A 27,686-nucleotide genomic window follows, 5' to 3' on the forward strand; every position below is an offset into this window, starting at 1 on the left:
ACATTTTCATAAATGGGAACGTTATAAAAAAGTTCTTAGAACATATCTATGTGGCCTGGGCGGTCTGATACCGCTGGTACAACATTAGAAGATTCAGCAGATGGTTTTAGTACTTCATTTTTGTTCTTTTATCATTTATGTATTATTTCATGAGCTGTAAATTAAAGCTACAAAAGATGGAAAAATATTCTACTGAAAATAAGATCCGGCATCATCTAGTGTTTCTGCCTCAGGAGCAGAAGAGAGCAGCTTCAGATGCAGCTGGAGTTTCTCCTCTAGTCCGTCGGGTTTCGTTCCTTCTTCTTTCCTTCCCGTTTTGGTTTCTGTGTATCTGTGGGGAGATGAACTATACATCAGTCTCTCTCTCTCTCTCTCTCTCACACACACACACAAACAAAAACAAATCTCATGCACATCAAGCTCCTATTTCAGATGTATATTGCTTAAAGAAAATGATGCCTATTTAAGGTACATTAAGATTTTTCATTGTGACATTTTAATGGCAGTCAAAGACATTTAACCCTGTATTCTCAGAGCCATTAATTCTTTACATGTTTGAATATTTTCCTTTTTAGTTTTTTTTAGTTTTTATTTTTATAATTCTCATTATGATTTATTCATATATTACAGTATTTAATTTTTGTTTAATATTACAGTATTTTTTATTTTAAAATAAAAATGCTAAACAATTTTATTTATGTAGAAATATATTTTTAAATGCTATTGTGATCTATCAATATTTTACCATTCCACTGAATTCTTTTTCCATAAAACATTTTTTGGATGATAATGGGAATTTGGATTTTAAAATTTTAGTTTATTTAGTATTTTAAAGCAATTAAAAAATACATTAAAATATTTTTAAATTCTTCATAATTCCATTAGTGTATATATATATATATATATATACACTGTATATATATACAGTATATATATATATATATATATATATATATATATATATATATATATATATATATATATATATATATATATATATATATTTTCTTTTTGCATGAATTTGGATTTCCAAAAAATAATACATACATACATCAAAAATATTTTAAATTCAACATGACTTTTTTTTTATTGCATGATAATTTAGGGGACAATGTGATGATAAAAATCCAGATAATCACGCCGAATGATTCTATTGTTGTATGAGGATATTTATAAAGGTTCCTCTGCATAAATCTCATCTCAGATATGAAACGAACCTTGACTTCGTTTAATGAACATTCTTCTGAATTCAGTGAGAGCGGACGTCACCTGTTGATCAGAGTTTATCAAGTGTAAAAGTTCCCATCGTCATCAACACCTGCCGTCTGCAGTCGTGTCTGAACTCGCCAAACAAACACGTTTGCACACAAAACAATCTAAATGTGCAGAAAATCTTCATTAAACTGTCTGATGATGATTACATGTCCAATAACGCCATCCAAGCGTTCATAGCATTAGCATATCATTAGCATAAAGATTAAACCCATTCAAATCAAACACAAAAACATCCAGAAGAACAACAGCTAATTATAGAATGCAACCGAAGGAAAGACGAATCACAAATGAGATCTTGAGATCAGCTGTTCTCCATCTGATCTCACGTGAGGTCAGCCTTTAATATAAACCATATCATTAGACACACAAACAGAAGCCCGGCCAATCAGAGGCTCTGAAAAACCTCATCCCTTCATAATGAACATCAGCGTGAGTGATGTGACGTCCCGTCCACTCCGGCCTGCTGTACCAACAGGTGAGATGAGGTGTGTGTGTGTGTTTACCCCCGTTCATCCATCTGTGACAGTGGCACCCGCTCCCAAACCCCCACAATCCTCTCTGCTGCTGCTCTTATCACCTCAAACAGACCCGGTGAAAACACCCCTCTCATCCTGTGTGTGTGTGTGTGTGTGTGTGTGTGTGTGTGTGTGTGTGTGTGTGTTTCCAGTCCATCAGTGGGGAATTTCTAGGGAGTTTCTAATCACTTCTGTCCTCTGTTTGTTGGCACACTGAAAAGGGCACAAATACACATTATCTGCAGATACAGTATCACACACACAGTTTTCTACGTAAATATATTTTAAAATATATTTTATTTCTGAGATCAAAACTTTATTTTCAGCATCATTCCTCCAGTCTTCATTGTCACATGATCTTCAGAAATCCTTCTAATATGATGATTTACTGCTCGAGAAACATTTCTGATTATTATCAATGTTTGAAACAGTTGTGCTGCACAATGTTTTTGTGTAGTTTGGGGTATGACTTAAAAAAGGATAAATTAATTCTTTTATTCAGCAAGGATGCATTAAATTGATCAAAAGTGACAGTAAAGACATGTATAATGTTATAAGATTCCTACTGTATTTCAAATAAACGCGGTTCTTTGCGACTTTCTATTCATCTGTGAATCCTGAAATATTAAACGTATCAATTTCCACAAAAATATTGTGCAGCACAACTGTTTTCAACATTGATAATAATCAGAAATGTTTCTCGATCAGTATATTAGAAGGAATTCTGAAGATCATGTGACACTGAAGACTGGAGGAATGATGCTGAAAATACAGCTTTGATCTCAGAAATAAAATATATTTTAAAATATGTTCACATAGAAAACTGTTATTTTGAATTTTAATAATATTTAGCATTTTTACTGTATTTGATCAAATCAATGCAGCCTTGGTGGATAGACTGAAAAGCCTTTCAAAAACATGAAACTTAATTCCAAACTGGAGTTGGCATGATGTTTCTCCAGACACAAACGGGTCAGTTGTGGACATGCATTAAGAGTACAGCGCTATTTTTTAAGAACTGTTTGGGTTCATATAGAGCCTGGTGTTTGATGATGGATTGGGCTCTTTAAGCTCTTTCAGGGTGGCAGCAGCACTTGAGCTCAAGTCCAAATCCTGATAAATGAGATGAGCACACAAGACCCGTCTCATCCATTACAGACAAATCCATCTCCTCTACACCTCCTCATCCTCCCTCTCTCTCTCGTTCTGATCCAGACATTCACAACCCTTACTTTAACACTGCTTCATAACATTCAAAGCTACAATGAGGTTTAGAAAAGCTGCTCTTGACCCCGAATGTCATCTTGAACCGGTTCGCTGTCCACTTCATCCAAACACAATCATATCGCCACTTAATTAAACCCAATTTAATAAAAAATGCAGATGCTGCTGTCTGTTTGTGTGTTTTGTTTCGCGGTGGAAAATTAAATCTGCGACCTTCAGATTGAAAAACGAGGGTCTTGGTAGATTAATACGAATTTTTTTCTGATTAGCCTGAATTTCTGCCAGCATTTGCATTTATTCATTTAGCAGATGCTTTTATCCAAAGTGACTTACAAATGAGGAATATTACAGAATGAGGGATTCATCAGCGGGAGACAGTAGCGTTAGAAATACTGCAGTGCCATGAATCTCAGCATATTCACTTCATAATAATATGAAGCACAGACGACAACAGCTACACAACCAGCTGTCTGTGGCCTTTAACACAGATGCACTCTCAAACCATCACATTTATTAAACTTTAATAGAGTCTTTGGAAACTTCTTGAGCGCGAGACAGAGAGAAAGACCTTATTGATCAATATTTCAGCATAACCTTACGATCTCACTGTCCTGCGGTTCAAAATGCAGACCTGAAAAATAATATGAGATCAGTCTGGAGTATACCATAATGTCAAACATTAGCATAATGCATTTGGATTTTTAAAATTCTTTTTAGGGCAAGACAATACTGGAAAAAAGTTATTTTGTCATGCACTGGTCTATTTTGGGACTGCTTTGCTTTATAACATATTTCAGACTAGTGGGGAGAAAAAACATCCAAAGACACCTTTAAATGCTTATTTTATTCAGATTTAACAATTTGAGTTTGTAGATGTCAATTCCAAACTTTACAGTTTCATTCCTGTCTATCTTCTGATGGTTTTTTGTTCATAAATAATTCGCCTGATATTATGCAACGTTATTCCTTAAAACATGGTGAAAATGTATTTTCCCTGGTTTGCTGACAATATTTTCTGATTCATGCACTGATAAAAAAAAAAAAAAAAAGATATCTAAAATCTGTTCTGGAAATGTATGCAAATTAGTGCATATTTAATTAGATAATGCCCTGTTTGTATATTTCAACATAACAATGCAGGAAACGTGTAATACATAACAATTGTCATAATGTACTGTGATTAATCACCTAGAGAAGCATGGGAATTATCATTTTTACCCTATTCACCTTAATGCAAAGGTTTGTAGCACTCCAATCAAATCAGTTGATACTGCTTTTGTATTTGTTCAAGTTTAGCACATTGCATGCTCAACATCTTTCTGTGTGTATATGTGTGTGTTCCTGTACCTTGTATCTTGGGCTTGGGTTTGCCGCAGGGTTTGGTGGCGCTGACAGTGTTCGGGCAGCTAGCGTCCATCAGCGCTCGCTTTAGCACACCGGTGCGCTTCTTCATTCCTGTGATCGAGTCACACTCTCCCCACGCTTCAAAATCATACTTACACTCACCTGCAAAAGACAAAAACCCACAGCTTGATTTTAAATGCAAAAAAAACTGTGCAAAACAGTGCAAATGCAAAAGCAAAACAAGCATGCATGCATGCATGCATAAACAGGGTTAAAGTCAACACAAAATCAAGATTTACTGTCTCAATACATCTTCCTGGTGTTATTGTGAAGGATTCATCAGTGCATGTTATTCTGAAAAAATAAATGTTTGTCTTCATAATCTTGAACAAGTTTTCAGCTGCCGTCTCCCATCCCTTTTCAACCATCTGTCATACGGAGAAACTTTTCACCATGCAATATCTCCCAAAGTTTAAAACCACATTTTTTCATGTTGAATATCCTGTTTCACTTGGAAATACATCAGATTATGGAAGTAAAACGGGTTGCAGTCTACACAAGGGAAAAGAAAACACAACCCAGACTACATTAAATACAGGTTCACTTACAGTGAGGTTTGTGCAGGGCACAGTTTGTTCATTTTGTGAGGTGAATTATTGGTTGCCGAGAGCATGAGACCATCGAAATGCAATTTTACACAATAAACAGTTTAGGTACTGTGTTGGGTTGGCACTTGACGGTTAATGTAAAATCGGGATCCTGAAGCAAAACCAATTGCGAAGCTCTGATCTTATGCTCTCCGTCCTTTATCTGTCGTCTCATTTCATCTTTCATTCTTTCTGGCAATGCGTTGGAGCGAATGGATGGGGGTCAAACTGCTTCAATCAAGCACAAAATTGTCTCTAATGACATATTTAAAGGCAGGGAAAATGTAATTACATGCAGCAGCCCTCCGGCTGAATGGCCACTGTCCTGAACAGAGACCCTCAAAAATGAGGCATGTGTGAAATAGAGCCCTTATTACTCAAAAGGAAAGATTCTGCTCTAGACGTCAACGTTTCGATGCTAAACTGCACTGACACGGCTGCTGAGCTACACAGAAATACACAGAGGATTCATCACTCAACGTTTAGTGTGATCATGTTTTATTAAGTCTGTGATTTCTGATGTTCTTTAAAAGCGAGACGCTCTTCCCAAAGAGAGACTTCTTTGAGAAAACACCCTACAGTTTCAGTGTTTGTTGATAGTTTATGTGCATACCTATAAATCCACAGGGAAGGTGGCATATGCTCTCTCTCTCTCTCTTACACACACACACACACACACAGTGGTATATTCTGCCAGCTTGTTTCTGGATCTCACTGCAGTCATGTTATTTCTGAGGACAGAATTCTGTGAGAATCTCCATCTTGTTACTCCACAGTGCTGGCTTATTTACCCTGAGCTTTGTGTGTGTGTATGTGTGTGTGTGTGTGTAACCTGTGTTTGTGTGGCTTTTCACCTCCAAACTGCTTTTTCCAGTTGCAGGGGATTTTGCATCGTTGGGTTTTGATGGTCTGTTTACAGTCAGTGCCGGTGCGTGTGCCCTCTCTGGTGCCCAGGCCGCAGTCACCCTCATTAGCCACACACACGCTCCACTGCCACTCGCCACAGTCCGATTTACGCTCTTTCTTACCTGTCAGAGTGAGAGCACACACACTTTCATTTTGCACCTTACAATTGTATGTATGAGAGCAAGAGACAGTGCGTGGGTTGATACAGAGCACTGTGTGTGTGGAAATATAGAGCACTGTGGGATAATATAGAGGAGTGTGGGGAAATATAGAATACTGAGGGGTAATTCATAGCAGTGTGAGGCATTACAGAACAGTGTGGTTGATAAAGAGTAGCATGGGTAGTCAAGGCGGCATCGTAATATAGAATGGTGTGGACAACAGAGCAGCATGGCATAATATATAGCAGTATGGTGTAATAAAGAGCGGCGTTTGTGAGATAAAGCAACATAAGGTAATATAGAGTGGCATAGGGGATATAGAGCAGCATGGGTGATATAGAGCAGTATAGACTAATACAGAGTGGTGTTGGTGATACAGACCAGCATGGGTGATATAGAACAGTATGGGGTAATATAGAGCTGCATGAGTGAAATAGAGCCATATGGGGTAATATGGAGAGGCATGGATGACAGACCAGTATGGGGTAATACAGAATGACATGGGTGATATAGAGCAGTATGGGATAATACAAAGTGGCATGGGAGACACAGAGCAGCATGGAGTAATGCAGAATGGCATGGGTAATATAGAGCAATACAGAGGGACATGGGTGATATAGAGCAGTATGGAGTAATACAGAGCGGCATGGGTGATATAGAGCAGTATGGAGTAATACAGAGCGGCATGGGTGATATAGAGCAGTATGGAGTAATACAGAGCAGCATGGGTGATTTAGAGCAGTATGGAGTAATACAGAGCGGCATGGGTGATATAGAGCAGTATGGAGTAATACAGAGCGGCATGGGTGATATAGAGCAGTATGGAGTAATACAGAGCGGCATGGGTGATATAGAGCAGCATGGAGTAATACAGAGCAGCATGGGTGATTTAGAGCAGTATGGAGTAATACAGAGGGACATGGGTGATATAGAGCAGTATGGAGTAATACAGAGCGGCATGGGTGATATAGAGCAGTATGGAGTAATACAGAGCGGCATGGGTGATATAGAGCAGTATGGAGTAATACAGAGCAGCATGGGTGATTTAGAGCAGTATGGAGTAATACAGAGCGGCATGGGTGATATAGAGCAGTATGGAGTAATACAGAGCGGCATGGGTGATATAGAGCAGTATGGAGTAATACAGAGCGGCATGGGTGATATAGAGCAGCATGGAGTAATACAGAGCAGCATGGGTGATTTAGAGCAGTATGGAGTAATACAGAGCGGCATGGGTGATATAGAGCAGTATGGAGTAATACAGAGCAGCATGGGTGATATAGAGCAGTATGGAGTAATACAGAGCGGCATGGGTGATATAGAGCAGCATGGAGTAATACAGAGCAGCATGGGTGATTTAGAGCAGTATGGAGTAATACAGAGCGGCATGGGTGATATAGAGCAGTATGGAGTAATACAGAGCGGCATGGGTGATATAGAGCAGTATGGAGTAATACAGAGCGGCATGGGTGATTTAGAGCAGTATGGAGTAATACAGAGCGGCATGGGTGATATAGAGCAGTATGGAGTAATACAGAGCGGCATGGGTGATATAGAGCAGTATGGAGTAATACAGAGCGGCATGGGGGATATATAGAAACATGGAGTAATACAGAGCGGCATGGGGGATATATAGAAACATGGAGTAATACAGAGCGGCATGGGTGATATAGAGCAGTATGGAGTAATACAGAGCGGCATTGGTGATGTAGAGCAACATGGAGTAATACAAAGCGGCATGGGTGAAATAGAGCAAGGTGATATAGAGCAACATGGAGTAATACAGAGCGGCATTGGTGATGTAGAGCAACATGGAGTAATACAAAGCGGCATGGGTGAAATAGAGCAAGGTGATATAGAGCAACATGGAGTAATACAGAGCGGCATGGGTGATATAGAACAACATGGGTGATATGATATAGGGCAGAACAGAGTAATACAGAGTGGCATAAATATAGAGCAGTAAGAATAGAAGAGAAAGAGCAGTGTGGAAAATTATAGATTATGGGGTAATATAAGGCACAAGGGGATAATATACTGTAGAATACAGAGAAATATAGAGTCATGTGTGGTGATATTACTGCTGGATAATATAGTGCATTGAGAGGTAATATAGAGCAATGTGGGCTAATAGCGTAATATATAGTAGCATATGGGGTACTATAGAACAGCACAGGATAATACAGACATGTATGGGGTTATATATACATCATTGTATGGTAAAATATAGCAATATGTGGCAATACAGAGCAGTAAGAGTTATACAGAAAAGAAAATGTTCTGTTACCTTGTTTCTCTGTTTTTCCACCATCTGCCAGCGTCATTGTGACAGTCAGGAGGGCCAGCAAAGCCACACACACCCACTGCTGCTGCATGCTGGGAAAAAAAATAAATGCACTTTAAGTGTATGGCTCCTAATACAACAAAACAAACAGCGTGCAAATATCGACCTGTAAAATGCTTCATCAACATACATGCAGAGGCTATCTTTCTTTCTCTTTCTTTCAGTCATTCTCTCTCTGTCTTTCAGGAAGAAAAGTAAAGGTGGATTGAATAATTAGAAAGCAATTTTATCCCAAACGCTCGGCTGCACTTCAGTTACAGTAGCAGTGCAGCCCATTGGCGACATCACCTCCATTTCAATTACTTATGAGCCTCCCTCTCTCCTTTTCTCTTCCTATTTCTGGTTGGCTGGTTTCCTGCTGTGCCCATAAGCATTGGTTTGCCAGACTTTTTTCCTAGTTCTGCCTCATGTTAAAGACGCTCAGCCATTTTCTCTCATGGGGTGAATCTCATGAAATCTGTAAATTACATCTCCAAGTCAAATTTAAATACAATAAAGCCTATATTTAGAAAGATGTATTATTTTCAAGACAGTTAAGCACATTTCCTTCAATTTTCCATAATCCAACATCATTGCTGTGATGTGAGGGAAAAAAAGCGTGAAAAGAAACGCATTTATACATTATATCTGTTGCACTGCTTTTTATTCATGCAGATTTGAATTAAAACATTATTGCATTACCGTAATGCGAATGTAATAGAATTATGGGAATGATAAAAGACGCCAGATGCAAAAGTAAAACACCCATATGTATTACAGTAACAAGCATTTTGGGACAAAATGTGCTAAATTGTCATGGAAATAAGGTCACAATTCCAAAAAAAAGAGAGCTGGTGATGCTTCTGAGAGATTCGTCCCATCATTTCTGTCTCTATCAGTGCTAATCACGCTGGACGTCTCTCTGCCGGGTCGGAGTGAGCAGCAGGCGCTCGCACACACCTGAGATGTTCCACTTGAGTCAGACTGTGAAATCATCAGCACCACATAATAACCGTGATTTCAGTCAGATGGGCAAAAACCTGCCAATCAAAGACTCATGAGTCATGACATATAAAGTGATTCGGATCGTTAAAACATAATCTGCCCTCCAAGCCCTGATTAGCAAGACTGCTAGTGAATGTGTGATAGGGGATGAGAGAGAGGATTAGCCTGGAGTGATGTGACAGGATCAGACAGCAGGGTTAGGTGCTGCGTAGAGTCCAATTCAATTCCCCAATACCAATTGAATAAGATGCAGACGAACAGTTGAACAACTGCAAACAAGGTGCACAACTGTAATTTGCATGTTAATTTAACTTATTAGAATTAAAATAGAAGGAGTTTAACAAAACCACTTTTTTTTTAAAACAATGCATTTCTATAATCTTTTATATCATGGCTCACCTGTAAGAATGTTGTCAAAGACATATGTGCAAATCAATGCTTGACATTTTCTGCTATGAAAATCTGATATTTATAATTCCTGATATTATAGTTAGGCTATATAACATAAAATCAATGTAAGATAAATGTAAAAAAAAAAAAAAAAAAAAAAAAACTATACCTAACTATATTAAAATAAACTATATAATAAAAAAATATATATATATATATATTATTGCTATGGGATTGCTTAGGTGTTCTATGTTCACAAATATTGTAAAATATTAATATAAATACTACTACTAATAATAATAATAATAATACTAATATTATTAATAATAGTAATACTAATATAATCATTAATTAAATTAGAAATGAATTTATATTTAATTCCATATTTCTACCTTTCATTTTAAATTTTATTAACTTTCATTTTACAGAACACATTTCGTATCAAATGAAGCAGGGAATGGACAAACTGATAAAATATACAGCTTGAAACTACTGTAAGTCTCTTTGGATAAATCATATGCAAAATTCATAAATGTAGAGGACAGATCCCATAATAACCTAATAATCTGTTTTTGGCCATTTTTATTGTTGTGATGGACTAACGGCATTCCTCTTTATCGTGACTCTTTAATCCCTTCAGTAAATTCATCTCCCAGTCTTTCTGATTTAAATTCAGCTCATGTATTGACTCAATGTGAATTTCTCCCAATCCTACCAGACAGATATCACGAATATCTACACATTTAACCTCCACAGAACCTAAAGGAAGTCCACTAGTGTCACAAGACAAAGGACTTGTGCTTTCTTACAAACCCCTACAGAATGAAGCCCTGAGGGGGGTCGGCCGTGTGTGTGTGTGTGTGTGTGTGTGTGTGTGTGTGTGTGTGTGTGCACTGAGGTAAAGCGGTTATCCTGCTCTAACACTCCTTTAGCTCATTGATCAGTGTAAAAGCAGGAGAGAGTGACAACGTGATCCATCAGAGTGAAACACACACACACACACATACACACACACACAGAAGAACACTGTACTCGTCATTCGCAATTGACAGATTTCTGTAAGCCTGGTGCATTGGCTCTTAAAGGGACAGTGCACCGGCTCTTAAAGGGACAGTGCACCATTCTCAGCTACTCACCTTCATGTCACATGAATCCTGGGATTTTCTTCTGTGGAACATAAGAGCTCTTTTTTTTTCATAGAATGAAAGTGAAAGACAGTCAGCTAAAAAGAGCCTGTTTCCTCACATAAAGCTGTCAATTACAGTGTAAATCTCACAGATGCTCTTCTGAAACCTCTCATGTTTTCATATGCGCTGTGATTGACAGGGTTTTATCCGCGCTGAGTCTGGCTTTGAGAGGAAACGCTTCACGCTTGATCCATCTACTCTGACTCTTTGTTGAGTTCTGGGGGTTTGTTTTTAGTGATCAGGGGGCGGAGCTTATCAGAACCTGTTAGAATGCAGCAAACAGGAAGATGAGCTAAAAAACCCGGATAAACGATGAATCTTGAGAGGAATAAGAATAAGAAAACAGTCACTATATACTGCTTTACTGCACAAACCTGTGTCCACTGTTATTCAATTTAGACACGCCTCCAACTCGGAACGTTGTCAGAACGTATTTTCTCTATGAACAAATGTTCTTCCAGTAACATTAATAGAATGTTCGTTCAGCGTTATCAGCTACATTCATTTTTAAATGTTTCAAAACATCGAGAGAACATTCAAATGGAACATTCTCATAATGTTTGCAAAATCATAAAATGGAACATTGCCTTGAGTTTATAAAAACAGAACATGTTTTTACACGTTCTTTTGTTATCTGGGTATGAGCTAAAAGGAAAAAAACACACAGTTTCCCCGCTGGTAATTACCACATAGCGGCATTCATATGCGCTCGTCTCATAAAAAAATCATTGCAACATGACTTGAAGGCGGCGAATGCTAGAACGAGGAGGAAATGTGAATTGTTAACAGCGTCTCTACACTGAAAAACTTGTGTTTACCGAGTTCTTTCTGCTGTTAACACACCAAACTGTCAGCTACAGGAGAAAAAGACACCTGACAGCACTCGTCATGTGAGTTTCTGCTGGCATCAACTGCTTTATTAAGTGACATTTATAGTGAAAGAACTCCTATTTCTTTCAATGCATTAAAATGCACACATTTCTTATTTACATGTAATGCTGAGATTCTTTTTTGAATATATTTGTAACTTTTTAAATATGCATTTTGTCTTTCTGTATTTTTATATCAGTATAGTACATGATTACACAATATAAATTGACGTGATAAACTAGTTAAGGTCAAGTCTGATTATATGTAAATGAATGGACTACGTTACTAACTACAATAACAGTCTGGTAGCACACATGATTTGAGGAATTATTTGAGGAACACTTTAACACCTTCCAGTGTCTTCATATGCAGCGAGTACTAATAACTCCAGACCATATTCTCCTGTAGATCAGAGCGTCAGCGAGGCGTCTGATCTCAGTAAACACAAGTCAAACAATCAGATTCACGAGAGAGAAACCCTGTGCAGAGCAGCACTAAGCCTGCAGACTTACACACACACACAGACGGATGGATAAAGCCGCCGGGTCTCCGATAAACCTGCCAGGCACCTGTAATCCCAAATCACTTTCACACACACAGCTCATAGCCGGCAAAACCCTCTCAAATGGAAAATAGATGGGATGTGTGTTGCAAATCGACTTTTTGACATTCGTGTCTTTCCATGAATTTCACTCCAGAGAAAAGTTCAGCCCGAGTGACGGAGTATTAGCTCACACACACACACACACACACACACACACACCAAAAACATCTTTCAGGACATGTCAGGAAGCACAACGCCACCAAAGATGAGTCGCCTCGCCTCACTCGACCCCCAAACAGCACACTATACTACACACACACTGTCTGCTCTATGCAGTATATACTACTGCTCAACAGTCTTGGATGCTTTTGAAAGAAGTTTTTCTGCTCAGCAAGGCTGCAAAAATACAGTAAAAACAGTAAAATTATGAAATATTTTTCCAATTAAAATTAGCGGTTTTCTATATGAATATATGTTCAAATGTAATTTATTGCTGTGTATTTTCAGCATCATTCCTCCAGACTCCAGTGTCACGTGATCTTCAGAAATCATGCTGCTCAATTTACATTTCTGATTATTATCAGTGTTGAAAACAGCTGTGATGCGTCATATTTTTGTTAAAATCATTTTTCTGGATTGTTTGATGAATAGAAAGTTCAAAAGAGCAGCATTTATTTTAAATTGAATATTGTGAAACATTTTAAATGTCTTTACTATTATACTGTACATTTCTCTTTCTCTCTTTCCCTCTCTTTCTCTTTCTTTTTTTTATATTACTGACCATAAACATTTGAATGGTATCATATTAGTTTCCACAAAAATATTGTGCTACACAACTGTGTTCAGCACTGATAATAATCAGTGATGTTTCTTGAGCAGTAAATCATCATATTTTCATGATTTCTGAAGATCATGTGACACTGAAGACTGGAGGAATGATGCTGAAAATACAACTTTGACCACATAAATAAATTACAGTTTAACAGAGATTCACATAGAAAACAGCTAATTGAAATTGTAAACATATTTAACATTATTAAAAATTTTCTTGATTTTTTTAATAAAAGAAATGCAGGCTCTGTATACAAAAATTGCTTTTTTTTTTTTTAAAGAATAAGAACTTTAAAACAAAAAAGTAGTAGGAAGTAACAAATATGTATTGTGGCATGATGCAAATTCTTCATTTACAATATTTAAAACCAACAGGAATTATTCAGGGATGCACTTTTGTTTTGAAACCAGCACAATGACATCTATTTAAATAACTAATGTCCCACATATATATATATCATTTATACATTTATACATTTTTTATTAATTTTTTGCATTTTAGTATTTGAGTCTATTGTTTTTGTCATGATTTTTTTTTTTTTTTTTTGATATATACCATTTTTGCTTATTTTATTTTAAAGTTAAACAAAATGAAAATGACATATGAGACAGGCGCAGTAAATCCCCAAAGGGAGCAGAAAGAGTAGCCTGTCCATTTTTATATTATCATATAAATTATATATTATATTTTATATCCTTAGCAATGCTGAAGGACAGGATTTTATCTCTCAGAAAAAAAGGTACAAAAGCTGTCACTGGGGTGAAACCTTTTCAAAAGGCACACCTTTTAACCTAAAGAGTCCACATTGGTAACCTAAAGGTACAAATTAGTACCTAAACTGTACATATTAGTACCTAAAAGGTACAAAAGTGTACATTTTGAAAAGGTACCATCCCAGTGACAGAGCTTTTGTACCTTTTTTTCTGAGGGTGTAGGAGTAAACGCAGGGTCTCTCAGAGAGTTTCCTCAAATCAAGCAGAGACATTCATCACAAACCCACAATCTACGTAGAAAAAAGAGCCAAAGAAATGCAATTCCTGAAATTCAGAGAAATGCATCTCTTATTAGAGTTTATTGAGCTTGTCAGGGTTTCTCTCTAGCCCACACACACACACACCTCCAGACGAAAGAGCTCAGCTCACCAGTATTCTTTATGTTTGATTGCACTCAAGAAGAGTTTTTCTCACCGGCCTCGGTATAGTTTTATTTAGCTCAATTAGAAATTCAACAACCTCCAAGTATACAGTACTAACACACACACACACACACACACACACACCTGATAAACATGTATGGCAATAAACTGTTTATTGTAATAACATAAAAAAATATCTTGTATGTGCACAAAACATGGTATTAATGTGGTATATATATATATATATATAATGCACACTGTATAGCTTATGCATATATTACATAGTCTCTATGTATTCTTAATCGTGTATACTGCTTCTTTCTACTATATTTTAAGTTTGCATTGATTATATTACTATCTCATACTGTGAAGTTGCTTTAAAACCATCTCAACTGTAACACATTATAAATAAAGAGTGACTTTACACTGTGGACTGAGGATGAATGTGACAAATAAAAGAAAGCTGAACCTTGATCAATCATTGTATGTGTCAAAAACATGAGATTCAAACTCTTCTGAATCTGTACGAACAAGAATCTGTAATGGTTTTCCTGGTTTAATGGGAACTGTAATGCTCCCAGTGGGTTTCTACTGGTAATATCTTGCTTTCTCTTGGTGGCCAAGTTAAAACCATTAGATCCTGATGAAATATCAGACATTACTGGACAGGGTTGCCAGGTCTGTGTAACAAAACCAGCCCAAAGGCCCAAAACAAGCACAAATACCTTATCTACATATTACTGTAAAACCCAACACATGCTACTAGCATAATATACAGATTTTACAGTTTTCATAAGTCCCACAAAACTCATAATCCTGCAGTTTTATCATTGGTGGAACATAAAATATTTCAATACACGCATTTCAGTCAATTACTACTCATGCAAACGGTCAAATCTGCTGGAAACCATCATTATTTTTAATAATTAGGAGCGGTAATTCTTCATTATTTTTTAAACAATTTTTATTTATTTATCTAGTTTAATCTTATTTTTATTTATCTGTTTTTTTTTTTTTTTTTTTAACATTTACACAATTTCTATCTCTACATATCTTGGTAGTGATTCTTTTAAAGAATGTTTTTGTTTTTTGTTGTTTTTTTAGTATGCTTTTTTTAATTTTTGTAATTCGTTTTGTACACCATTGTTTTCTCTTAACTTTTACTGACGCCCTTCCAAATGTCTATTTTTGTGTTTTTTTTTATGTTAACTCCCCCAACACTGGATGGTTAAGAGCATTAAAGTTTGTAATGATATTTGTTATGATGGCTTGTTTTATGTTGTTTGGGATGCTGGACTTTCACAGTCAGCCGTATATTAATGGAGGAGTTGTGTTATTTTTGGTCAGCACTTGGAGGGCGTGAAGTAGAAGAAAGCAAGTGACATTAAGGGAGAGAAGGAGTGGGTGTGCTCTTTAAAGTACAGCGCGCTCTGTGAACACACACACACACACACACACACACACGGTGAGGCCGAGGTCGCTGCTCTTATCCCACAGCAGCTTCTTCTAACTTCATCTGCTCTCAGAAGTCAGAAACAGAGAGAGACAGAGATCTCCTGCTTTATTTACAGACCTGCGCTTGTTCGTGAACGGCTACAGTTGAGTTTGTAGGTGGACTCGCCCTCATTAAACTTTCTAAAAGCCTTCCTCTTCCTCGCCGTCTGTTTGTGAAGACATCAGCCAACACAGCTCCACTTTAATCCCACGAGAGGATGAGATCTTATAATCGCTCAGATTAGCCACACCAGCCGTCGAGCGCCTTTTAAAATCAAGTTAAAATGCACCGTGACGTCAAAAGCCAAAAATGAAGACTTTGGCATCATTTACTCGCTCTGTAGAGCCTGGTGTGTGTTTTGTGTGGCACCCAAAGGGAGAGTATTGTAATACAACGAAAGCTCTGCATTAGAGGGGTCTATATGTGTCATTGAAAGCCATTATTCGCTAGAAATATCCACTAATGCTTTGGTTCTTTAATCTCGGGTGACTTCAGAAGGCTTGGAATATAGAACAAGGGTTTCAGTCTTTTAGATGCCATGGACCCCCAAATATGATTCACTTCATGCAAGTGACCCCCATCCAAAAATGTAGAAGGGATCTATTGTAATGTATTCAAATATCCGATTTGTGTTTGTGTTTATTATATTATTTTCTACTGAGTGAAGTACTGTATTTATCTGCATTGATTAAATCCATTTTTATTTGTTTATATATTTAAGATATTATCTAATGTTTCTTTATTTGTGTGAATCTGTTTTTAATATTTATTTTGATCACATTTTCTTTGTTTTTTGTTTTCAATTTAATTCTTTAGTAATTATTTATTTGAAACTTTTCTAACATGTATCCATTCATTTTAATAATGTTTAAAATATTGTGTAGCAAATATATTTTTGTATTTAATTTTTTTAAATAATAAAACTTTAGTTATTTATTTATTTTAATATTTATTTATTTATTGTTTGATTTAATATTTCATTTTCTTTTTTGTTTAACTTTTTATAATTCATTTATCTGTACTTTATTTTTTTTTTTTTTTTTACAGTTTTTCCATACTTTTTTTTCATGAATCTACTAGCAAATATCCCCAATTTGATTATTTTACTAGCCATATTTTTCTAACACTTACTTATTTATTTCAATAAAATTATTTTTCATTATTTCCATGAACTAAAATGCTATACAAGTTATATGGACTTTTTTTATTCTAATTTAATTGTCCTTTTTGTATCTTGAAGCTCAGTTCCAGCTCCAAATGTCCTCTGTGTCCACGGCAGACACAAATGATGACAGACACTTGGCTGACCTCTTCTTTCAGCCATAAACCATCAATCATAATTGTTTACATGCTCCAGGTGATGATGCAAAAGCCCATCAAATCAACACACAAACTGATTGGGTATAATCCATAATTTCCCCGGAGCTCACATCCCGGCTTCTTTAATTGGGTGTCAGCCCAATGACTCAAGGGCCTCGGAGAAGTTTGTGTGAAAAGACAGAGACAATAAAAATAACTGTGGGCCGCAACATTAAAGCAGAGTGTCTATTATTATCTGTGTTCACTACAGAAGCTCTTAAGGTGAGATGTGCATGACGTGAGTGTGAGTCAACCGGGACACAACACCCCATTAAACACTTATTCTGGCCCACTGCGTCGGCCTATTAGCCCTGAGATTACACACACTCTGTCCACCCCCCATACAGACCACACACACACACACACACACACACACTGTCAGCTACTTTCAGAAAACTCAGTGTTTCTCCACCTACACACTCTTAAAACAACAGATCTTTATTAGAATCTTTGGAGCCATTAAGAGCCTTCTACATCAATTCACAATATTGGAAAAAGATTCTTTAGATTATTAAAACGTTCTTCACACTAAGACAAAACGGTTCTTTTCACAACTGATCACTAAAAGTTTCCTCGGGAAACCAAACGTGGTTCTTCTGTGGCATCGCTGAAAAAAAAAATGTTTTGATGCTTGGTTTTTAAAATGTACAAAGCATCAAAAAAATAATGTTAATATTATGTGTAAAAAATAACTTGGAAAATTATTCTAGTATACATATACTATGGACTTTTTTTTTATTTAATACATTTTTTGGGAGTTTGATGCTGACATCATCTGTACCTAATTCAAGCCCCGCCCCTTCACATGTAACGCCCACTTTTCATGATCCAGTCAGTCATTAGTGGAATAAAGGCTCTACTCTTTTATTTATCACTGAACATCCTGCTTTCTTCAGTAGTTTATCCGATCACTGAAGGAAAACACACCGGTTTCCTGAGCTTTGCGAGACCGAAACTGTTCCTCTGGGAATGTGACTTAACACAAACCAACAAGATGATATAACAAAATAACGTTTTTAATAAAAACTGAGCTGCTCTTCTGTGGCACTACAGCATCACCAAAACGATCGGGTTTCTGAAACACTCCCTCATCTGTCATTGGCCAGATAAAGAAATAGCCCCGCCCACAACCACCCCACTGGAGAAGTAATGTTTCTTCCAGCTTGTGCTACAAAAATACATCACCACTAGTATTAGTTTAATTTCAGATAATATTTGATTCATTTTTTTAAATAATTTATATTCTGTTCCCTTTCAAGGGAACTTCGAACTGCGTCCTCTAGGGGTCGCCATGGGGAACACCAACTTGTTGGCCGGCAACAGCCTCTGACGTCACTATCGGCGCGACTATAAACAAGCACTGGGAGAACACGTCATTCTCTTCTTCGTCTTCATTGACTGTTCTGTTTGAAGCGTGCATCTGAAAGAACTGGTAAGAGCGATCTTTCTCTGTCTATCATGGCGATAACTAGCAAGCGTTTAGACAATGTGTGCATCCGTGTCGGCGTTATTTGGCACCCGACGACACACGCGATCTTTGCGTCATTTGTTTGTGTGAAGAGCAGGCACGCAAAATCTTTGAGGAGGCAATTTGCATGCATTGTGAGCATTTTTCAATGAAAAAAGCTCCGCTCTCGTTCGTCTCTCTTCTGAGAAAAAAAGGGAAAAAGGCAGCCATCTGCTTCCCGCGGTTCAGGACCTGTCGCTGCAGATTTACGGAGGAGAATGAGCTTGTGAGAATTACAGGTGGATCTGTCTGAATGGTTTAAAGAGGGACTTTCCCTGTCGCGCTCGTAATGGCGGCGGACGAGAGAGAGCCTCGGGAGGATGATGTTATATCTTTAACACTTTCTGATACTGAGGTTAGTGCTCTGCTGTGGTTTTACCCAGGAAATGCAGGAGATATTTGAGGATGGTGAAGCAGCTAAGGCTGAGCCTTCTCAATGCTCCTGCCCTGCGTATGTAGAGCTGTTGGAGGTTATGGATCGCGCCACGGCAATGTAAAAAATAAAAAAAAACACTCGATGAGCGTTATCTTTTTGACCATAGCCCTCCAGCTCAGGTGTGCCTTCCATTTCTGCATGATCTCCATACAGAGATCAAAAAGAATTGAAAGAGGCCGTTTTCTTCTCGCATCTATCGGTTTCGGCATGAAAGTAAATCTGCCGACATCGAGGTGATGCGTGAAAACGGCTATGAGGGGATGCCCCCTGTAGAAAGAGATTAAAATAAATTCTGCGGGGGAAACATCCTCTCTTAATCTCCCTCCTTGCCATCTAAGCCCCTTCAGAAAATCATCTCGTTTAAATGGCAAGGCATACGCAGTAGCAGGTCAGGCTGTGGCTTTATTACACACGATGCTGGTGTTTCAAGCATATCAGACTGATCATATCAGATATGCCAGGTAGCTGAGCTCCACCTCATCCCGGATCTCTCTCCGTGCTACCAAGCAGGCCGCCTCCACCATGGGCAGGACTATGGCGGCCATGATGGCAGCGGAGAGACATCTGTGGATGAACCTGGCAGACATCGGGAGGAAAGAAAAGGCTTTCTTCTCGATACTCAGATTTCACCTACTGAACTTTTCAGTGTTTCCATTGAGACGCCAAGTTCAGGGAGACGAAGGCGCGCTCTGCTGCTTTCAGATCCTTTCGTTCCACGAAGGTCCAGGTCTGAGCCCGAACAACATAGGGGTCCTGGCCTGTCTCGATCTGAGGATCAAAGACGGGCACAGAAGGCTAGTGTCGCGACTCGTGCTCCTCCCTCACCTGCGGGCAGAGGTTAGAGGAATCGTGGGTCACGAGGAGGAAAGCAGAACCTAAGGGGTGTGATCTAGACGATGTGATCTGTGATGCTTAGGAACCTTTAAGTACACACGCTAAGCTTTGTGTACTTTCTCAAAACCACATGGTGGTCAGTGAGCACGTGAACACTTTGCGCACTTTCTAAAATCCACGTAAGTGGTAAGTTTGCACGCAAGACTCTGCACACTTTCTGAAATCCTGTACGGTAAGGGTTACGAGCTCCGCTTCGTTCCCTTTCTTGAGATGATTACACCTTGGTTCCTTGGGCTCCATTCAGCCAGTGTGTATTTGTTTATACACTTCAAGCATCGCTTCCCTCAACATGATGGGCTATATGGGTGATTCTCGTGGTAGTTTAGCAGCGCTCCCCTTTTTCCAAGAAGGGTCGCCTATGAGCGCGCTACTCTGAGCTTGGAGTTCTCCTCTCATATGAGACTGAATATTCTGTTTTTTCCCAGAGCGCTCCAGTATTTTCCATAGATCGAGTTGATGACTCTCAATCATACTGTTTTGAGATACACTATTCCATCTATGAGCTGCTCTATCAGAGTGCCACGAGAGCCCCTCCTTAGAACAGTATTTGTAAATCCATGCTATGGTAAGTGTGCACGTGAAGTCTTTGCACATTTTCTGAAATTCACACTGTGGTAAGTTCGCACGCTAGTATTCTGCGTTTTTTCTAAAATCCTATATGGTGAGGGCTTCGCACAGTTGCTTCGTGCCCTTTCTTGAGTTGGTAAAAGCCCCGTTCATCTTGGGCGCCACTCCACCTATGTATCCTTGGATACCTATCTAAACAGGGCGTTGCTTCTAGAGAACTGTTGAGACAGCCCCTTCAGCAAGCTTATGCGTAAGCTAGCGGTAGCCCCTTTGTGACAGGCAAGACATGGTAGAAAATGCTAGGTTCTTAGCCGTATCCTTTTAAAGGAATCTTTCATGATTCCAAGCCTTCAGTTCTACCCCGGGCCGAGGCCCTAACAATTAAGTTGGGTATGTAGCTTAGGCCTTTTGGTTGTCACAGACAGCCATTTAAACGTCCCAGGGGCAACTCCCATAGAAATGGTAGAGTTGGTACTTAGTGCTCGCCATGATTCTGGCCTGCACTCCCCTCAGCATGGGTATACTGTTCCACATAGCGACCCCTAGAGGACGCAGTTCGAAGTAGCCTTGAAAGAGAACGTCTCAGGTTACGAATGTAACCATAGTTCCCTGAGTAGGGAATGAGACACTGCGTCCTCTAGCTCCCTGCCATGCTTCAGACGCAAGCTTCAGACGAAGAAATGAATGGCGTTTTCTCCCGGTGCTTGTTTATAGTCGCGCCGATAGTGATGTCGGAGGCGAATGTATGCTTCAGACACGGGTCACGACGAGGTGTTCCCCATAGCGACCCCTAGAGGACACAGTGTCTCGTTCCCTACTCAGGGAACTATGGTTACATTCGTAACCTGAGACGTTTTCATTTGGATTTTAAAGTCAACATTTTAAAGTTTTTGTAATTTTTATTAGTTTTTGTTTATTTTTTTTAATTATGTCTACCTGTGTTTTATTAACTTTCATAAGTTTTACATTTAAAAAAAAAATGGTAGGATATCTTTTATAACTTTTTCCACTCAGAAATTGCTATTAAAATTCATAAATAAATTACAGAGAAATTGTTATTTATATAAAATATTATATATCTATATCTATAATATTTTATTTCAGTCAAATAATAATAATTTTAAAGGTTTTTATGGTTTTATTTGACTATAATAACACTGGTGCTCATAGACCAGTATGTAATGTGACTTGAGACAGTATTTGAACATGAAAATGTGCAAATCTGAATAATTTCCTGATGTTTCTAGCCTTTCTCTTTGGGCTGATTTCCCCCTGGTATCTGTTTTTAACAGACCTAATGTGTGTTCATTAACAGTCACTCAATCTGTCAATCACTCCACTTACTTCACGGCTTCTTTTCTTTCCATCTCGGGGGACTTCACACCGAGAGACAATCATCTCACTTCATTAGACAAACACAAACAAGCCAGCGCTCCCACAGGGAGAGGGGGGGGGGGCTCTGATCTGATCGTGTGCAGGAGATCAATAATCAGATCCCAGTCATCTCAGATAAACAACCCAATGAGCCTGAGGATGATTGCATTTTATTTCCACCACCAGGAGTCATAACCAGAAAATCAATTATTATCGATGTTGGAAACTTAATCATTTTTGTGTTGGAGTTCTTAAAAGAAATTAATACTTTTATTAAAAACATTTATAATGTTACAAAAGATTTCTGCTTCAAATAAATGCTGTTCTTTTGACGTTTCTATTCATCAAAGAATCCTGAAAAACATCGTTTCCATAAATTCATCTTTACATCAGAGGAATAAATTACATTTGAAAGTGTATTCAGATAGAAAATAGTTATTTTAAATTATAATAATATTATAATTTTATGAATGTATTTTGATTAAATAAATCAGCCTCGGTGAGCATAAGAGACCGCTTTCAAAAACATTTAAAATCTTATTGAAATATGCTTTCCATAAATTCAGCTTTGCATCACAGGAATAAATTACATTTACATTTAGTCATTTAGCAGACGCTTTTATCCAAAGCTTCTTACAAATGAGGACAATAGAAGCAGTCAAATCTAAAAAAAGAGCAACATGTAAGTATGAATGACAAGACTCGGTTATCCTAATGCAGTACACATAGACAGTATATATATATATATATATATATATATATATACACACACACACATATATATATAGAAAAAAAACAAGTAGATAGCATAGAAAAATAGAAAGCTAGTGTGTTTTTTTACATTTATATTACATTTAAAATTAAGTAAAATTACATTTGAAAATATAATAGAAAAAAATAGAAATAGAAAAATAATAATAATTTAAACTGATCAAAAGTGACATGCATAGGCATTTATATTATAAAATATATTTCAATTTCAAATAAATGTTGTTCTTTCTATTCAGTACTCTGAAATAAAATTATCCAAGTTTCCACAGAAATACTGTGCTGGACAACTGTTTTCAACATTGATAATAATCAGAAATGTTTCTTGATAATCATTATATTACTCTGATTTCTGAAGATCATGTGACACTGAAGACTGGAGGAATGATGCTGAAAATACAGCGGAGCATCACAGAAATAAATTACAGTTTAACACAGATTCTTACAGTAAAGAGCTATTTTAAATTATAATAATTTAACACAATTTTACTGTATTTTGGATCAAATAAATCAGACTTTGTGAGCTCTTTCAGAAACAATAAATCATCCCACACTTCAGCAGTGCATCGTCCAAACTAAGAATAAAACTTGTGTAACCACAGACCACTGCTTGTTTCATAACGCCATCAGTTACATCATCATCATCATCATCATCATCAATCAAGTCAATGGAATCATGTGTCAGTTCAGAGAGACGTCTTTGTATTCCCCACCGGAGCACACGAGTGTGTGTGTGTTTCCATGGAGCATCCTTCTGATAATCCAAACACTGTGTGTGTGTGTGTGTGTGTGTGTGTGTGTGTGTGTGTGTGTGTGTGTGTGTGTGTGTGTGTGTTATTCTCCATCGGCCTCCTGCACTTAGCGACCCAATCTATGAGAAAGCGGCCTCAAGCTGCTTCAATGAAAAGAGGGAATCGAACAGAACAGACCGAGAAATGCAACGACCCCCCTGAGCCTCTACCCAGAATGCTTTTGTGTTTGGATGTGTATATAACCACCCGTTCCCACACAGTCGACCAGAACCACAGGAGACACTGAACAACCAATTCTGCTTCCTCCCAGATCAGTTCTGAATAAAAGAATCATTTTGTCTTTATTTTATCATTTTGTGCAAAGATGTTTTTAATAATCTAAAGTTAACTATGGATGCTTATTTCCACAACGGCATTAAAAAATAAAAAATAAAAGTACATATACTTTTTTTTTCATCTCACAATTCTGAGTTTTTTCCCCTCGTAAATGTGAGCAAATCTTAGAAACTAAGTCAAAATTATGATATATAACCACGCTATTTCTGAGAAAAAACACCGAATTGTGAGATATAATCAATTAAGAGAAAAAAAAGGCTGAAATGCAAAATATAAAAACTGAATTCTGAGATTTAAACTCGCAATTCTAAGAAAAAAAAGTCAGAACTGTGAGATAAAAACTTGCAAATTCTGATAAAAAAATGCTTAAATGCAAAATATAAATTCTGAATTCTGAGATAAAAGTCTATAAACAAATCATACGTACTTTTAATTTTGTATTTATATAATTCTGAGAGAAATTGTGAGATTTAAACTCGCATTTCTAAAACAAAAGTCAGAACTGTGAGATAAAAACTTGCAACTCTGAAAAAAAAAAGTTTCAGTTGTGAGATATAAAGTGGCAATTTTTTTGAGAAAAAGACTGAGATGTAAGACAAAAACTCGTAATCCTGAGAAAGAAGTCCAAAATATGAGATATAAACTCACAATTCTAAGAAAAGACGGCTGAATTGAGGGATTCAAACGTCAAATTGTGAGAACAAGTCAAAATTGTGAGATTTAAAGTCTCAATGACATTACTTTGAACCTTTGACATGAACCCTTTGTGGATTATAAAGAGTCCATGGATGTTAAAGCTTCTCTATGGAAGCTAATAAAGAAGCTTTATTTTTCCATTAGCGCCTCTCTATATGTGCTGGGAACGATCCAAGTTAACCTCCATCAACAGAATACTATAACAGTGACTCACGTCTCCTAATAATGGATCATAACTGGTCCTGGACGTGAGAAGGACGGCGAGAGACGCTTCATCTGAGCAGGACTCGTTCTGAGAGGTTCACTGTGAACTATAGCAACAGCGTATAGCTCACAGGGTCACACAACACCCGCTTATTCTCATTCCAGTCAGGAACGACCCACTTCACACACCACCCTGGGAAAAACGGCCTCTCTAAAACACACACACACACACACACATGTACTACACGCAGAAGTCTGAATGCAGACGGTACACACACACACACACACACACACACAAGATTTCACCTGTCACTGAGAGGAGAGGAGAAGAGGAGCATGAGATGTGTGTTGATGAGGAGGAAGTTAAAACTCTCGCTCTCTCTCTCTCTCTCTCTCTCTCTATGTCTCTCTGTCTCTCTGTCTCTCTGTCTCTCTCTCTCTCTGTCTCTCTCTCTCTCTATCGTCCCAGAGGGGATGTTCCCGCACAGATGTTGGCCGGACAGATAAAAGGTGGACCACGACGAACCCGTTTAAATGCTTTTCAAAGGAAACGCTTTGAAGTTTAAACAGGAAATGCATGCTTTCTTGCATAACAATGTCATTTACATCATCTGAGCGAGACGTAAAGAAAAACACGAGAAACATCGACCGATCAATCTCACGAAACATGTCATGATTTCACTCCAAAACAAATTATATTCTGCAAAATAATAGAACATTTCTGCATTGTTTGCATTCTGACGCTATTTTCAGACATTCCTTAATTATCATCACTTTAATGCGAATATATATATCATATAATATATTTTAAACAATATATAATATTAAATATCTACATCTAAAAACTAAATTGAAATGTAAAAAATTATATGTATTACTGTAATACAAAGGAAATTACAACATTACAGTAATAATTAACAATTTTCACAATCTGTTGTTACTGTAATGCAAAATAATGTATAATATATAGCCTATTTATAAAACAATGTTATATAAATGTTTAGATTTTTTTGTTTTACATGTTTTATTTAAAACAAATAATAAGTATTTCAATAAAAAAAATACATTTTAAACATTGCATATTTAATACAATATTACAACAATTAGAATGAAATCAAACTCAACATTCAAAAATTTTTAAAAAAATAAGAAAATACCTTTTAGGGTCAACAAGACGTTTTGCACTGACATTATTTTCTTGACAGTTAAAATATTTCCAAATCATCTGTAATTAGTCTAATCTAATCTAATCTTAAATAATATATATTTTTTTTAAATGAATGAAAAAAAATTACATATACTGCAATGCAAAAAAATACAGAAAATATATTATTATATATTTTTTATTAAATATGATAAAAGATATATAAATTTTTATATTTAAAAATACATAAAAATTAAATTAACTAAAGAAATTTAAAACTTTTGAACACAATTTGTACCGTAATATAAAAAAATGATGGTAATTACAATCTAATGAAAAACAACATTCAGAATAATGATACATGCTTAATACCATAAAACATAAAAATAGGCTTTTTTATGCAAACTATAAGGTAGCGAAATGTCACTTGGACATATTTTCTTGAGACTGAGCCCATAACCTTCAGTAAAGCTCTCCAACCAGAGCAGAAACTCTTTTGGAAAAACTTTAACTTGCATTATTCTTTTTTTTTTGTATTTCAGGATCTGAGGAGACATTTGCTCAAGCCTTCACCAAGAAAACACTTGAGAAAAGACCTTGTTTGGCTTTAAATGAGCGCAGAAGTTGTGAACTCAGCTTTACAGCGGCTCTGAGCTTCGAGAAGGAGGTTTAAAGTTTACATACCTGTCGTCTGAAGAATAGTTTGCTGTTGCTCTTCCTAATTCCACCTGTTTGCCCTCTTTGTTTTTCTTTTGATCCTCCTGTCTCTCTCTCTTTATCTCTAGCTTTCTATTTCCACCACAGAGCCGTGCTAATGGTGTCTGTGAGAGCGACGGACTGAGTGTGTGTGTGTGTGTGTGTGTGTGTGTGTGTGTGTGTGTGTGTGTGTGTGTGGAGGGAGGGATTGTTTGTGTATTTGCAGCGAGCTGAAAGCCCAGCTGACTCGTGATCACACTCTCATTAATACAAGGTCATCCCAGGGACGAGCGAGAAAGAGAGATGCTGAGAGAGAGAGAGAGAGCTGTCTGATAAAAGTATGAAAGGAAACAGAATATATTCTGTCTGCTGCGTGAAATTAAACTCGGGCGCTTTTCACTCAATGAAGTTTCCCTCGACACACCAGACCAGCCGTATAACACGGTTTCAAACGAGCGGCATCACATAACAAGATTGTCTGGTGTTAATGCATTTCTTTCAGCTTACTCTGGAACAAATAAATCAAGTCTTCTGTCTGAAAACAGGCCAACAGCAGCAATCCAACACCTGGCAGCACACACACACACACACACTCATGCATACACACACATATACACACACACACATATACACACACACACACACACACATACACACACACACACACACACACACACTCATGCATACACACACATATACACACACACACATATACACACACACATATACACACACACATACACACACACACACACACACAAACAACACACACACTCATGCACACACACACACACACACACACACTCATGCACACACACACACACACACACAAACAACACACACACTCATGCACACACACACACACACACACACACTCATGCACACACACACACACACACGATAGAAATAATCTCAGCACACAAGAGAGATATGAAGTTATTCTTTTTCTAAAACTTTTTCTAATTAATGCAATTTATTGCACCATGCAATTATTAAACTTTTTCTAAATAATCACTGGAATTGATTACTGGAATTAATTACTGTAATACAAAAAATATATATATCTTACATTGCATATTTTAAAATCAATATATCATTAA

At 37.3% G+C, this 27,686-nt stretch overlaps 1 protein-coding gene across 2 annotated transcripts; it reads right to left on the bottom strand.

Moving 5' to 3' along the window:
- ptn (pleiotrophin) lies at positions 1–26,752 on the bottom strand. Of its 2 annotated transcripts, none has more exons than XM_059510561.1 (5): positions 8,547–8,724; positions 8,360–8,448; positions 5,860–6,033; positions 4,362–4,520; positions 1–331 (listed from the first exon to the last, which is right to left on the bottom strand). In XM_059510561.1, exons 1-5 carry the CDS (start codon positions 8,582–8,584, stop codon positions 276–278), a joined length of 516 nt encoding a protein of 171 aa, XP_059366544.1. In that variant the 5' UTR covers positions 8,585–8,724; the 3' UTR covers positions 1–275. The 2 variants fall into 2 exon arrangements, with proteins under 2 accessions (XP_059366544.1, XP_059366545.1); XM_059510562.1 differs by lacking the exon at positions 8,547–8,724 and adding an exon at positions 26,575–26,752 and having other exon boundaries at positions 2–331.
- Between the last annotated feature and the right edge of the window lie 934 nt (positions 26,753–27,686).

This window comes from Carassius carassius, chromosome 26 (genome assembly GCF_963082965.1).
Source record: "Carassius carassius chromosome 26, fCarCar2.1, whole genome shotgun sequence".
Lineage (NCBI taxonomy): Eukaryota > Metazoa > Chordata > Actinopteri > Cypriniformes > Cyprinidae > Carassius > Carassius carassius.

Bases quoted from the DNA above. Each gene is read 5' to 3' on its own strand.
- ptn (XM_059510561.1), bottom strand. From the start codon at position 8,584: ATGACTGAAAGAAAGAGAAAGAAAGATAGCCTCTGCAT. The intron at 8,449-8,546 runs GTATGTTGATGA...TTTTTTTCCCAG, and splicing joins AAGAAAGATAGCCTCTGCAT to CATGCAGCAGCAGTGGGTGT. The intron at 332-4,361 runs GTACAGGAACAC...ATCTCCCCACAG, and splicing joins ACCCAAGCCCAAGATACAAG to ATACACAGAAACCAAAACGG.